The sequence below is a fragment of the Erigeron canadensis genome, chromosome 6, assembly GCF_010389155.1.
Source record: "Erigeron canadensis isolate Cc75 chromosome 6, C_canadensis_v1, whole genome shotgun sequence".
Classification (NCBI taxonomy): Eukaryota; Viridiplantae; Streptophyta; class Magnoliopsida; order Asterales; family Asteraceae; genus Erigeron; species Erigeron canadensis.
In genome coordinates, this window is record NC_057766.1 from 30782035 (window position 1) to 30797582 (window position 15548).

At 33.3% G+C, this 15548-nt stretch overlaps 2 protein-coding genes across 3 annotated transcripts; both read right to left on the bottom strand.

Annotated features, from left to right (window-relative positions):
* Positions 1-1861: 1861 nt before the first annotated feature.
* On the bottom strand, positions 1862-15307 carry LOC122602792 (squalene epoxidase 3-like). Of its 2 annotated transcripts, XM_043775390.1 has the most exons (8): positions 14637-15307; positions 13269-13484; positions 3759-3870; positions 3453-3627; positions 3204-3372; positions 2630-3124; positions 2241-2519; positions 1862-2155 (listed from the first exon to the last, which is right to left on the bottom strand). In XM_043775390.1, exons 2-8 carry the CDS (start codon positions 13308-13310, stop codon positions 2045-2047), a joined length of 1383 nt encoding a protein of 460 aa, XP_043631325.1. In that variant the 5' UTR covers positions 13311-13484; positions 14637-15307; the 3' UTR covers positions 1862-2044. The 2 variants fall into 2 exon arrangements, with proteins under 2 accessions (XP_043631325.1, XP_043631324.1); XM_043775389.1 differs by lacking the exons at positions 13269-13484; positions 14637-15307 and adding an exon at positions 4745-5271.
* On the bottom strand, positions 9748-11243 carry LOC122602793 (receptor-like protein 44). The gene has a single exon (XM_043775391.1). It carries the CDS (start codon positions 11139-11141, stop codon positions 10299-10301), a length of 843 nt encoding a protein of 280 aa, XP_043631326.1. The 5' UTR covers positions 11142-11243; the 3' UTR covers positions 9748-10298.
* Positions 15308-15548: the final 241 nt, after the last annotated feature.

Below are 15548 nucleotides of genomic sequence, written 5' to 3' on the forward strand. Positions count from 1 at the left end.
ACCAGCAGGCCGATGAACACTGTAGCCCAACAACGAACAACAATATTTGAAACTCTGCGGTGTAAACTTTGAACTATGGATCATTGACTTAATATCTGGTTTTTACTATCAATGATTTTAAGTTTAATGTGATGTATATAAAAGGGGTCTCAAATATGAATAAGAATCCAAAATGTATTATGTTCTATTATGTTTAGAGGTTTAACGGGCTAGCCCAATCCAACTCAAATATATTCATAACTTTGATTCAATCGCCTAACCATTATATCTTGGCATGCTTTATAATCAAAAAAACGAATGCTTTCACAGCAAAATACTGCTTCACGTGAACCAATTTTAGACTTTTTAAATGAAGGGCGAATGCGAAAGTAAAACAACCTGGCCTAAATACACAAACTAAGTCCCCGTTATCCAATTTACTTCATGCAACCAAAATCAGCGTCGAGCTAGTAAGGAGGTTAGGGGTGTTTGGTTCCCTTCAACTATCTCAATTTGCGGTATAGATTTCATTATAGAGCTCAAGTTCAAACATAAGTTCGTACAAACGGTGCCTCACGATCAACCAGTTAACTATAGAAAAATAATGAACCAACAATTTTACATTTCCTTTTTTGCTGCTGTTTGTCATCCGTCTTATTTGATCTACTCAATTCAAGTATGAAGCGGACCTCTCTTAACCTTAAATCCTAACTTCGCCCCTCCAAAATCATTTGTATATCACTTTCAAACATGAAAACGACTCATTTAACACTTGCCTTTGATGATTTGAGCATGACAGTTATTCGTTTTATATATCACGAGAGCAAGTACTCGCGCGTTGCGGCGGTGATATGGTGGGGTGATAGGTCATAGAGTGTGATAGGTTATAGAAGGTGATAGGTCATAGAAGGTGATAAATCATAGAGTGTAATAGCCAAATGCCTTAGTCGTACGGGCTCCCCCCTTAGATTTAAAAATTCGTCGAAAGTATATCGAATGACATCTTTAATGAAAGAGCATGAAATTTTAAGAACACCATATAATTTTTATGATTTATCGATGTACGGTTTTTGAGATAAAAGATTTTGAATGAATTGGGGAAATAAATTATTTATGGAGGACAGAAAAAAAAATAATTGGTTGTGATTTGAGGAGAGAGAAAGGGTAATATAGTTATTCTAGGTAAATATATAATATATAGGGGACATTTGGGGAAGTAAATGTTGAAACTTAAATTTAGATAGAGACTTTTTGCTTTATAATATAATATAGAAAAAAAGTTTAAATGTTGACTTCAAAATATTAAAAACAATTATTTTTAAAAATAAAAAAAGTTTGCATAGTACATTTTTTTGCTTAAACAAGTGTTAACACATCTTTATTTGCAATCCAACTTTGTCAACTATGCAACTATTCAACTAGATCCAAGACATATGTTAACCTCCTCAATCTCTTCTTGCGACGTGGAAGGAGTTTCTTTTCACGGTATTTATAAATTTAATTTTACTTCGTATCAGTAGTGCTGTCAAATCATCAAGTTCCTTTCAAGTACATGTATTGACAATTTTAAACCATATCTTTATTGTTTTTTGGTAGCCCGTCCCTGTGACTAACATGTTAATTAACCAGTCCCGATCCCAAGTGAAATGGATGAAGTTTGGATGTTTTTGAAGAGAATCTGTCTTTTCCTGTTGTCTTTGAAAAGAGAGATCGAATAATTTGGCATGTTGGGTTCGCTTGGTTTTTGCCTTGAGGAAAGCACAGAGAAATGGCATGCAACTGCAATCAAATAGCAACTAAAGTTATAGTTCTGCTATTCCGAGAAGACATGTTGATATGATTACAAACCAATCTAACAATTGTTGTAACTTGAAGCACACAATTTGACACATAAAGAGAACATTTCCTTTTATGAACAAATATTGAATGTTGTATCATTCATCTTCTGTACTATAAACAAAAATATACACATATTTTCAATAGGGTATATCAAAATTTACACTTGCTCAACATGATTTCTATTCTAATTTGGTAGCTAATAAGCTATTATCGTCTTCAACTAATATCATTGCAAACTCTTCTTGGGAGGAGCACTATGATATGCGATACTAGCAGGGAAGAACATTTGCCTCACTCCTTCCGCTTTTAAAATAGGAAAGATGATTGCTGATGCGCCCTGGTTTTAAATAAAACCTTTAGTAAACATGGTAAATGGATTGTACGTCTGAAAAAAAGGAAAAAATTGATTCATAAATACTCACCATAATCAACCTGATTCCAATCCACAGCCGCTTAGGGGTGGGTAGAGGTAGTAAAAGACGACCAACCCCATAAATAGCCACAGCAAAAAAATGAAAAACTAAAGAAAGTGGACTTGAGTTTAGCCCAGAAAGTAGAGACACCGGTCCTGTTGAACAAGCTCCCCCTAGGCTCAAGTAGCCAAAGCAAGCTTCCCGCATTTCCGTCATGGCTGGGTCAGGTGAAGCACAAAACACCTTGTACAAAGCCCCGGCTAATGTATTAATAGTAGATGCCATAGGCTGCATAAACAAAAAGAAAAACTCCCTGTTAAGTAGCAAGTAAAAGTACAAGTATATACAACACCTTTGGCTAATATTAGAAATAATCATAGGATTGTGTCCCTTTTTACCTTACGTAAGGTGTAGAATGATTCTAGATATTTGGTAAGCGAATCTGCATCGCTGAAGTCATGCAGTGGTTTAAGAAGGTCTCGTAACACGACAATATCTGAGAGTGCAACAGTCATCCCTCCACCAGTCAAAGGATGGCGCATGTTAAAAGCATCACCCAATAAAAGTGCTCCGGGTGTAGGAACAGGTGATGCCGGCATGCTTCTGTTTGGCATTGTTCTTATAGAACCCTTATCAATAGCAGCTATAAAAGCATCATGGACCTCTGGCGGCAGCTGAGGAGCTACACTGGTCTTCAAATATTTTGCCATATCCCCATTAGCAAGAGAAGGGAGCTTTTTACCAGGTATGTCAACCAAACATCGAACTTCACTGCTACTAATGGGATAAAGTAAAATCGGTGAAGGATCTGCTAAGATAACATGCCCGTGATTTGGATAAGGAAGTTCACAGTTCTCCAAAACCAACCCAACAAAGCAGGAGGGAACATCAACCTGTAATTCACCAAAAGTCAATATTGAAAAAAAAACTAAATAGACAACAGAAAGACTAGACAAACTTGCTACAATGTACCTGTGGTTTGCAAAGAGAACGGCGCAAATTGGAGAAACAGCCATCACACACAATGGTAAGAGGTGCAAATGTTTTCAATACTTCACCAGATTTAGTTTTATACTGAACACCTCTTATAGTCCCTTCATCTTCAAGAAGGGATGTCACCGTTCCTTGCTCCAATTCTACACTGAAAATTTACTCATCTTGATCAATGGAAAGAATGCATAGATGTTTCAAGAAAATCAATGAAAAATATCTGGTACTAACTTAGGGAGAGTAGAAGCTTTCTCTCGCATCTTCTGTATAAAGCGCCCATTGTGAAAACTTTTACCAGACACATTTGAATGAAACTTCTCCAACGGATACGATATTCTGGTGCTCCTTCCATTTTTAAACAGAGCATATCCAATCACCCTTTGAGCATCTATTTCCTCTACACAGTCTGCATTCCAATAACAGATTTTCACAAACAAAGTCAAGATTCAGCAGATGAGAATCATGATAATTATATCAAAATATATCATCCTCTTAACTTTTTCCATCTATAGCTTAATGCCAGCTAAATAAACATACCTTCAAGACCCAACTCAATTAGCTTAAGGTATCCACCTGGTTGTAACAATTCGCCTACAATCCTGTCTGGCTCAGTTAAATCTCTCTCAATTACACGAACTTTACATCCTTCCTGTCACAACCAATCACAGTACACACACGCTTAGACTAATTCTGTAGTAACGGCGTAATTACTCATAAAAAAAAAAACTCTATCCATTAAAGTTGTCCTTAAAGATCCTTTTCAAGTACACAATTCACTTTCATAACTCAATTTGAAAAATTAAAGACTTCGGCATCGTTAGTCATAAAATAATCTGTCAGCATAGTTGAATAATCATACAAAGGACCAGGTTGATTAAAAATAAATAAAAAGAATCCAAACTTATTGTCTCAGAACCAATTTCACAGCTGTACGTATACTCGCATAGCACTAGAAGATCTGAAACAACAAATTCCAAAGGATCTCACATTCGGCAGACGACTTGTGAACTTATACAATATTACAAGGCATTGGATGCAACAATTAATCCATAATCCACCTATATGTATCTCTTATACAGTCCATCTTAGGAAATATCACAAGCTTTCCAATTAATATCATTTTAAAAAAGATATTATATATCAATATATATATATATAACTTATTTTTTATATGAGAAAAGTGAGTATTGGGCTGTTATGCAACCAACTTATGTGAAAAACCCTTCATATACCAATATTTTAATATTTTAAATAAATGCTTATCCCATAATTTTTATGGTTTAAAAAAAGGTATGCGGTTTTTCGCCCAACTTAAGTGTCTCACCTCATATTTCCTTCCCTTTTTATATATACATTTCTACTAACCTAACAATTTAAATAATACATAAACTATTATCCACCTAAAATCACATCAGACTCATATTTCATCATCATTATTATATAAAATAATCAATAACAAAAAAATGTAAAAAAAATAAGTATTAAATTAATAATAAAATAAAATGAAATACAGAATGTCTCACCATGCCTAAGGTATAAGCAAGGGCGGCACCGGAGACACCAGCTCCGACGATGATGACGTCAGCATCCGAAGATCCATATATATTCCGGATCTCTCCACGTGTCTCATTTCTAAAAATTATACTATTATTATTACTATTATGATTATTATTATTATTATTAGTCACAATCTTCTTAGAATGAGAAATGACTGAATTGCCAATACGACGTCGTAAAACAGAGAGAATAAAAAAACCTAATAACGAAGCGTAAAACGTGCCAACAATGTAGCTATTATCGATCGTATTCTCCATAGTGAAAATTTTCCTTGATGACGTCACTCTCCGTCTGCTGCGGTGGTGGTGGCGATAGCTGATTGATCGGAAATTAGTGACGGTGAAGATAGTTGTGTTGTGTCTGTGTTTGTGTGTGTAATAACGGAGAAACGTTAGAGAGTTAATGGATGATGTGGCGGGTTTTATAGAAAGAGAAAGAGCCATTTATATATGTGTGTGTGTGTGTCAGTTGAGCTTCCGTTTCCGAATTTTAAGTTGAAACAAACTGCCGTTAAGTGTAAATGGGAATAATATTATGAGTTTGGTGTAAGTTACGTGTTAGGTCCTTGTAGTTTTCAATAAAAGTTAATTAACATTAATATTTTATAGTAGTAGAAGTAGACTAGTAGTTGTCCCCATATTGGCCATTTGTTCGATGCCTTTCAACAAGATGAAAGAAAGGTGGATGGAGCATGTAATTCATATGAAGGTACAACATTGAGAGGTGTTTAATCTTTTGTCGTGATGATAATGGTAATTTCTTTTAAAATACATATATCATTAAGAAAATCTCAACTTTTAGATTAAAATAAAAAGTCAAGAATCAAACTTGACTTCTTAAACTTTAACTCCTGATTTCCATCTAAAAATTGAGATTATCTCAACTTTATTCTTAAAATTGGTACTCTATAACTTTAAAAGATCTCCATATACAAGTATAATACATTCAATTTTTTTTCCCCTATTTTCATCATTTAATTTTAACAAGTGTAATGATCCAATTGTTAAAGAAGATAATTAAATTAATATTTTAAAATAATTTATCATTTTTCTCAGAAATCTTGGCTCCATCCCTGGTTTTACACTTACTTTACATCTATAAATTTTAACTTCAAACTTCGTCATGCGCTTTTCTAAATTTCGTATATCCATCCATTGTCTTGTTTTGTATTTTATAGGTTCTCGTGCTCATCTAAGTTTTTCAAGTTTTGTCTCTAAGGAGTGTATGCTAAAGAGTCGAACTTGTTGTGAAAACTATATAGTAGTGTTTTAGACTTTTAGGTATTTTTTCTTTCATACTCCCTCCGTCTCATTTTAGTTGTCATATTGATTAACTTTGACCGTAAATAACTTTGTTTGTGTCATGTAACACTTGATATAAAATATATGAATGGATTGAGTTTTAATGTACATTTCGTTCATATAAGTTTCATCAACTACTATATAATATAAACAAAATTATTTACGGTCAAAGTTAGTCAAGATCACAATTAAAATGGGACGGAGAAAGTATAATATATGATTATATACATTGTTCAGCGATTGGATTTGGACCCTCAATTTCTATGAAGCATTGTGATTTAAATCTCACCCAAAATCATCAAATGTTATCCTGCATGTGTATTAGTGATGAGACATATATAAATAAGAAGTGCTAATTATGAGACAATAAATGAATAAATGTGTGTTTTTCGAAAGAAAACTTATACTTTGACTTGTCTTTTATACAAGCCAGCCTTGTTTTAACTTAGGGGGCTTTATCTATGTACTATATATTTTATTACTTTGGCATCGTTGGAGATTCTCATACATACGTCGTCCTATATATTCTAAAATACCAAAACAATACAAGCAGTTGACTGGTTTTCAAACTAGATTTTGAAACATAGTCTAAAATTTAGAAAATTCAAGCTGAATTTTTCAGTGATTATTTTGATGATTAAAGTTTAAAATATAAGGGATTTCAATCTAGGAAAGCTAATTAAAATTAGTAGCATAAAATAATCTAATCATAAATGGAATAAGCGAATGTTGATCTTACTATCTTAGGACATGGGAATCTACAATATGCGAACCAATATAATACGGTATGAATATATTAGATAAAAATTAATAATACTTTTTAGTAGTAACTATTAAATAAAGTGGCCTATAATAACTCCATAAATCAATGATTAGCTACAAATGAACTATTTTCCGGTTAATACTAATTTGCTAAAATTTGTACGGTTAGAAATTATTCTGAAACGAGGAATAGATGCCAGTGTGTTGTCGCGAGAATATTTTTTGAAGCCTAAAAAATAGTTTGCCGTAAATAAGAACACTGATCCCACATTCGCACTCCCATTTTATGCGGTTTTGTTGTATTGAGAATATATATAATCATATATTTATTAAAAGGGTTGAGTATTGTAAAACAAGTATTAAGGTAAAATAAATAGAACAAGATCTTGACTTTTACATCATGGTTAAATTGATGTACGAAGATTCACAAAGCAATTGATGCACAGTGATTTTAAGTGAAGAAAAAAACATATTGTTTTATTTGTTTTACTTTGATACTTGTTTTATTTTACCTAAAACTTCATTAAGAAATAACTATACTACTATATAAAGATTATACACCTTTGTTGAAAAGTTAGAAAAAGGAGAGATGCAAAATGACCATTATACCCTTAATGAATTAACTTACACCATTGGTCCCTTATCTTTTAAAATATCTCATTACCCCTTTAGATCAATTATCTCTACATCAATACATTTATATCAACCTACACCACTCGACACCGCCACCACCACCAATAGCCGCGCCATCACCACCTGTTGCCGACACCACCAGATCAACGTAACCATCACCGTCGCATTGCGCAGGTACCGTGATAGTATATATAGGTTTTAGGTAAAATAAAACAAATAAAACAATAGGTTTTTCTATAGTGATAATCACCGTGCATCATAAAAATCATCGTACATCAATTGCTTCGTGAATCTTCGTGCATCAATTTAACCATGATCTAAAGGTCAAGATCTTGTCTTATTTGTTTTACTTTGATAGTTGTTTTACAATACCCAACCTATATATATATATATAGGGGTGAGTTATTTTAGGACCACCTCTTATTTTAGGACCAATTAGGACATGTGTTTTTTGTAACTTACACATCACCATCATCATCTACTACGATATACAAGACTTTTTTGTAAAAACACTAAGACTTTCCGGCGACGCGGTGACTGAAAAATCATGGTGGTGGTCAGAGAAAATTGGTCCTAAAATAACTTACACCTATATATATATATATATATATATATATCCAAAACTAGGGGCACAATATATGATCCTTTGGACTGCCGAAAACCAATGGATGTAAATCGAATCAGGGTAGATATGTTTGGCTCGTGAATAGCAAGTAGTATGATTACATTGGGAAAATGATGGTGATGCTTGTGATACCAAACCCAAGTGCAAACTAGAAATAACAAAATGTTAAGTAGCAAAAGTTCAGGAAACTAACATTGTAGTATCAGCCATTACAAAATGTTAAAAACTAGAAATAGAAGTACATATATATAAATATACATCATCAAACTTTGTACCAAAGGTTAACATTTATTTTAAAGGATAATTATTTTTACTTATAATATTTTATTGTGTATTAAGCATAGTTTTAATGCTTATAGTTAAGCAAATCTTTTCATTATTATAGAAGTTTGATTAGTAGAAAAACATTCATTTAAATAGAATTCTAATTCTAATGTATACTCCCTTATAAAAGAAATGTAACTGACTTCCCCTCTTTAAACTTTTAAGAACCTAATATGTCTAATTTACCCTCCATATTAATACATTTTTCATTTAATTTTATACACTGTGACTAAAATACCCTTACAAAGTTTCAGACTTCACTAAAATTCTTTTTGTTCGTCAAATATTTTTATTGTTTGTTATTATAAAAAACTATCATACAGATAAAAGTTTCGATTAAGTATTTGATTTGAAATTAACATTGTCACATCACCTCGAACATATTCTATTTTTGCCGCTGCAACGCGTGGGCACCCCATCTATTACATAGCAATTTGAACTACAAGGGTTACGTATTCAATCTTATTCGATGGTTCATAGTCAACACTCGATGGTTGATAGTCTTAAGCTTATGGGGAAAATCTTTTATACTTGGATTCATCAAGCCCAGCCCAATAATCTGCATAAAACCCACTCTTCGTTTTCGTTATTTATTTCTAAGGTCAAAAAATCTAACCTACATATAATAAGCCCAATTAATAATCGTGGCTCATTATAGGATGCTTATACATCTCATTAATTACCAAAAACTAAAATATTCAGCTATGAAATATAACTTGCCGGGGGAGTGTGCATAAAAGTTTGCCTATAAACATAACTTGCAGAAGTTTTAGGTGGTATTTGGTTGGTAAATGGAATTGGTAATGGATTTGATTATGTCTATAAGAATAACGGGGTGTGTATGAAAGATAATGTAAGATATAAAAAGAGATAGATGAGATGTAATGTGTGTGAGATTGAATAATATTGGAAAACCATGATAAAGAGACTAAAGGTGATTTTTCAAAAATCCATTTTTGATGGGTTTGATATATCATATCATTCATTTGAACCAAACACAGTATAACACTTTCACAATTATTCCATACCTAAAACCCTCCAACCAAACCCCTCCTTAGAAGTTAGAAGTACGATTTTCATAAGAAGAAACAAAGATGTTATACATATTCAAGCATAAGACACTTGCACGTTGCAAATTTGATAGAATATATAGAGATATAAATAGAAACTAATGTTTAAATTACGTGTATGTCTGAAAACCAGGACTCTCGAAACCTTCTCACTAGTTTTTTTTTCTTTTTAAACCGTATTCATTTTCCTAAAGGAAAGAACAAGATTCAATAATTCTTTTAGCAACGTGTGAAGATATATACGACTATACGAGTTACGAGTAGGAATTTCTTTACATTAGATACAATAATTACCTGAAATATATACATAGATAATCCATTATTTCATCCTGACAATTGCATGCCAAGTGCTTCTGCCTACCCTACACGCTACTCACCTTTCACTTTCTTTGGCCTCTTTGCAATTCTTACATTATACAACAATACATACTCCATTTTCTCTTCTTTGGATTTTTGTGGTTTATTATGAAAATCACAAATTTGCAAGTTAAAACATGCTCATCAATCATCAAAAAAAGTAAACTAAACCACTAAAAAACCAAAAAGCAGCTTAATTTACACACACAAAAACCATACATCAAAATCTACATACCAATGAACTTCTGGAGTAGGGATCCTAGAAGGAAGTAAAAGTTTTGACTTTCTGTTTCGGGTTTTAATCTGATCATATATTGACATTTAGTTACTAACACTAGGGGGAAAAAAACTAATATTTGTCGTTTAGAAAGAAAAAAGAAAGGAACTACATCTACATATTTTATATTTTTGACCAAAAATCAAGAATACAATAAATAAGTAACTAACATTAATATTCAGGCATTGACTGACTAATCTTCCCTTCTTGTTGAGCAGCCAATTTTTGGTCACTAATTCTTAACCAAACACAAACAACAGTAAAACTCAAAACCAAACTCAACAACCCACTCCCTAGCCCAATTCCAACAATTACAACAATTGATAACCCTTCTTTATTCTTCATCAAACCCAAAGGATACCCATAAAGATCCTTATTACCCAAATAAGAACTCACATTAAACCTCACTAAATTCCCTGTCCGGTTTCCTAAAGTCGTAGGTATCATCCCAGACAACTTATTATTTGACACATCAAAAACCGATAATCGAGCTAGTGATCCTAGTTGAGGTGGGATCACACCATTAAGTACATTGTCATGTAAGTCAATAACGTTTAGGTAAATACACATGGCAATTGAAGGTGAAATAGTACCCGAAAGACGGTTAGAAGAAAGGTTTAGTACGGCAAGGTTTACTAGGTATTGTAGCTCGGTTGGGATGTTTCCTGTTAAGGAGTTATTTGAAAGGTCTAAAGATTGGAGGTTAGTGCAATTTGAAATGAATGGTGAGATTGATCCATGCAAATTAAGGTTAGGTAACGATAGTTTGTATATACGTCCATTGTTGCATGTGGCTCCAGCTAAGTTGGATTGGAAACCAGAACAAGGATTTGAGAATGTGGTTTTAGTCCAATTCATGAGATTATGATCCGGGTCGGTTATTGATTCGAATAAGTTGGCTAAACAAGATTGATCATTAGGATCTTGTGATGATGGATGTAATAAGAATGATATTGTTATTGTTATTATTATGAGTAAATGTAGGACTAACGTGAATCTTGGAAAGAATTTCATGATTGAAATGAAATGTTTTTATTTTGAAGGTTTTTGTGAGTTTTGATGAGGTTGGAAATGGAAAGAATTGAAGGATTGAATGGAAAGAGTGAATTTGGGATGAAGTTAAGGAAATGAGGTGAATTTTGATAAGGGGAAAAGGGGAGTGGAGTGCGCATGAGAAATTGATAATGAGTAAATGTTTAGTAAAGTTTGATTTGAATTTGAATACAAAGAAGAAGGTAAAAGATGTTGAAATAGTTTGGGGCCATGTGGAAAGGGAAGAGTAGAGATGACTTTAGTCTTTAGAAATTAGTAATTGGATATATTGGAATGATTGTGTTTACTACTAATTAGTAGTTAGGGACGTTTTTTTTGGTTGAAGTTTCTTTAAAGGAGGCCATATGATTACTTATTTAATTCCAAAAATGATATTTTAAGTCTTAATCAAATTTGTGCTTACAGTTTAATATAATATTCTACCTGGATGTTCACAATGGCGTTTTCTAACTATTTTAGCTATTTTGATCGAGCTAAAGCTCTATAAATGATATTTTCTATTTTCTAATTATTTAGTGTGATAGAGATAAATGATTTTGGTTTTTGAAAGCTCGCACCAATATAAGATTACTTTGAAAATCATTTGAAATTAGTTGCCACGAACATTGAATACCACTTACTTTGTGTCTAATCCTGTACTTCCTTTGAACATAATTATCTTCTGTACCATTGTGGCTTGGATTCATACACACAAGTCATAACTGGCTCCAATAGAGGCATTTAGATATTACTCATTAGGTCAGAAGTTCAAACTTTAGCTAGGATCTCATCGGTTTTTCTTGGAATGGGTGTTTGGACTACCCAATATAATGTTGTTTACGTTCACGGGTTTATGGGGAGCTTTTCGCGATTCGTTAACCTTTAAAAAAAGAATACGTAAATAAATCTCCTTAAAACATTAATGATTTGGACCACTTCAGTATGTAGGTGGAAGGATCATTAAAGACAACCAGTTGAACACGAAATTCTAAAACTAGCCGATTATTAATCAAATTTCAGGATAATCAAGAAGCTTAATTACAACTTTGTGCTTTTAGTTGTCAATATAATATTGAATTATAACAAACAGTCCTTTGATTTTATGACTCCATAAAATTTCAGAACTTTTGGCTATGTCAAAATTATATAAATACTACTCGTACTATAAAAATATACACATATTTTGGTGTAATGATATCGTAAGCCTGAGATGCGGAGATATGGTCGACACTGCACGCATCAGACAAGCGTGCATGCTCTTTTTTTATTAATGCATTTTCAAGGTGTCAAAGACAACGACTTTTTCCCAAATTAAAACTTCACTGCAGTTCTTTAATTTCAACCATTTTATAACTTCAATTCTCAACTTCATTTTAATTACTGGAGTAATTAGATTATATATATAAAAAAAAATTACAAAACATTGTGGTTTATGCAAAATTAGGCATAATACTTTAACTTTGCATGTATTCAAGCAAATCAGAGCATCATTTATGATATGATTTATGAATCCCCTAACCACTTTGGCCCAAAAAAAAAAACAAATAAAACCATCGATGCAAACAAGAAGCAATAATAGTCTTATAGGCTGATTCTTATGGACATGTAAGTAATGTATAGTTGGTTGTTTACAGCAAGTAAAATCATTTGAAGGGTCGGTTTTTAAAACATATGACTAGTTTATAAATTACAAGGGTCGCATGCTTATATTGTGGCCGTTAGATTAAATCAAATAACAGAGATTATTGGGCTGCCTGCCTGCCTTGCTTTCATTCAGGTAACTAAGTTAACCGGTTCGTGTGTAGTGGTAGCGTGGTACACAGATTGCTTTACATCATGTAAATAACATATATAGGATGGCATAGTGGCATGTTTCGTCAAGTAAATAGCAGTCGATAGGCTGCTTGCTCGTATCATGTAAGTAGTAAATAGTATATCGGGCCGTTAATTTATAAGACAAGTAACGACTTTCCATAAGGGCATGTTTGGTAGAAAATGTGGCTTACCATAAGACAGTATTGCCATAAAGCAAGTTGAGACAATGATGGGATGCCAAGCAGAAGAGATTATATGAACTATAGTATACCAGAAGGAACATGGTACACGTACCATTGGAAGATTCCGCTTTAGCCGTATGCCGGTGTGGAACATCTTTGCCAACTGGTACAATGCTTTGGGTTGACCAGCATTAGTTGCTACTATGAAATACTTGCAACCCCGCTTCACATCTTTCTTCACCCCAATACCTTTAAGATACGTTACACCAAATTTGTAATGGCCACCAGCTTCCTCGTTTTCGGCTGCCTTCTCAGAGTATTCTTTTGCCTGCAATCAATCATTACGGCAAGAGGCAAAGACACACTTGGTTATCATGCTAATAGAGTAATAGTATATAATCTGGATTGAAAGATCTGGAAGCCGGTAAGGATTTAAAGTAGTAGAGCTACGTTCACACTTTAATCAGTACTACACAAAAATAGATTTATATACACGCATAAAGGGGGCGCAAATTTCTTGCTGCTGGATGAAGTATTGCTAATGAGTAATGATCAAATAAAAAACTTCTCATTATATTTACCAAGTCAACTCCTCCATTTAACATGACATCTAAAAAGTAATCTCCATGAAACTGGATAACCAAGATACAGAACTTGGTGGAAACATATTAAAAGGCCTCAACCCAACAACGAGAACCCAAGAAGGTAGATACTAGAAGCAACTGATAATGAAAAGGGAAAGTAGCAGACAGAGGCTAGAAAAAGGTAGGACATAGAACCAAAAAACTAACACTTACCCTGTCAGTTACTAACATACTACTCACACCAAAAAACTAGCATAAAAATATGGTATAAATAGCAAATCTAAACTTTGACCACAAATAACTGGTGACATCAGTTTTACAAACAAAAACTCTGTGATTCAACACATTGTGAAAAACCTTTGGCAGCTGGAATACTTTATGGCGATCATTATCATATGAAATTAGTTGGCATCACATTGTTAACAATTTCCAAATGAATCATGTATTTGAAAAGCACCGCATAGCAACAAAATGATTCAATTTGCATCTCTTTTCCTCAGATGATGTGCAATACTAAGTTAAGAATAGCTATTTAATTTACTATAATTGTTCGGCCTAACCGCTACAATATTAGCTAAAGTGCTAAACTTCATAAAAAGAAAGTAATGGAAAAGAAAAGGAGACATCATGTTAGAAATAGGAAAACGATATTCATTGCTAACAATGATGACTGCAATCTTTGCACCCCTAATACTAGGTAGGCTACAGATCGGTCATCAAAAGCTAATTAAGGGAAGCTAATTATAAGTCAACCATGAAAAAGGAATAGGCTACTCTCGATGGCTGATATAAAAACAATAGAAAACTTCGAATAAGTGCAACAAAACTAACTAAATCTACACAAGAAACATTACAGATTATAGCAGCATGTCACAAAGCATATTCAGTAAACTTACTTTTGTGTTGTTCTTCAATTCCACTTCATAACCCTTGACATATAAATATCACGTCCCATTGTAATCTGAATAAAGTTGTCCAGACGCTAATTTACTTTTCAAAAATCTGATTATATTACAGCGTTAATTATGATTACAAGGAGACTTTATGACAACAAATGTGTAACTATTTAAAAAGAACAGCTCAGAAAGTTGTATAAATAGGACTTTCAAGTTTCAACCCCATTTGACCCATGAAACCCAATCTTCATTCATCTTATTTTCTTGATTTGACCCGTTTAAGACAATGCACGACCCAAACTGAGCCATCCATAGTATGGCTTATTGGATTGAAATGCCAAGCTTAAGATGTGATTTTACTATTCTTTACACCAGCAGCAAGTGAACAGCTTATGTATGCAGTATATGTATCAGCCGGACATGGATGGAGAAGAAAGGGCATGTTGGATAATTGCTACTGCATTGATGTTCAGGTCATAATTGCAAAATAGTGTATCCATGAAGCAAGTTGAGATAGAGTTGGGATGTGAAACAAAGAAGAATATATGAACTAAAGTATACAAGAGGGAACACTTTACATCTATCGAATGGATCGATGGAGGATGGAGCGAATAGTTTTCATATGCAGAATGGTTATCCAAGCTATTCTATAATTTTTCAAACAAAAAAACAAAATAAGTTTGTTCACAAAATCATTACTTTTTTTTAGGTCAAACATTTATGTAGACTATTTTGACCGCTGTCGACCGCAGCCGACAAACTTGACCGATTAGTGGACTTACTAAATGGTGGACCGCCCCCAAATGATTAATCGCCGATATATCGGCCGCCGTTTGAATTTTAAAATCACGTAGATTATAAAGGGGCATGGTTTAAAAAAGCGGTTTTGAGGCGAGACGGACATGTATCGCG

Excerpts from the sequence above, each read along its gene's own strand:
- LOC122602792 (XM_043775389.1), bottom strand. The coding sequence starts at position 5,221 with ATGGCTCTTTCTCTTTCTATAAAACCCGCCACATCATCCATTAACTCT. Across the intron at positions 3,871-4,744 it reads TTGCTTATACCTTAGGCATG|GAAGGATGTAAAGTTCGTGT; the intron begins GTGAGACATTCT and ends TGGTTGTGACAG. Across the intron at positions 3,373-3,452 it reads AAAGCTTCTACTCTCCCTAA|TGTAGAATTGGAGCAAGGAA; the intron begins GTTAGTACCAGA and ends GTAAATTTTCAG.
- LOC122602793 (XM_043775391.1), bottom strand. The coding sequence starts at position 11,141 with ATGAAATTCTTTCCAAGATTCACGTTAGTCCTACATTTACTCATAATA.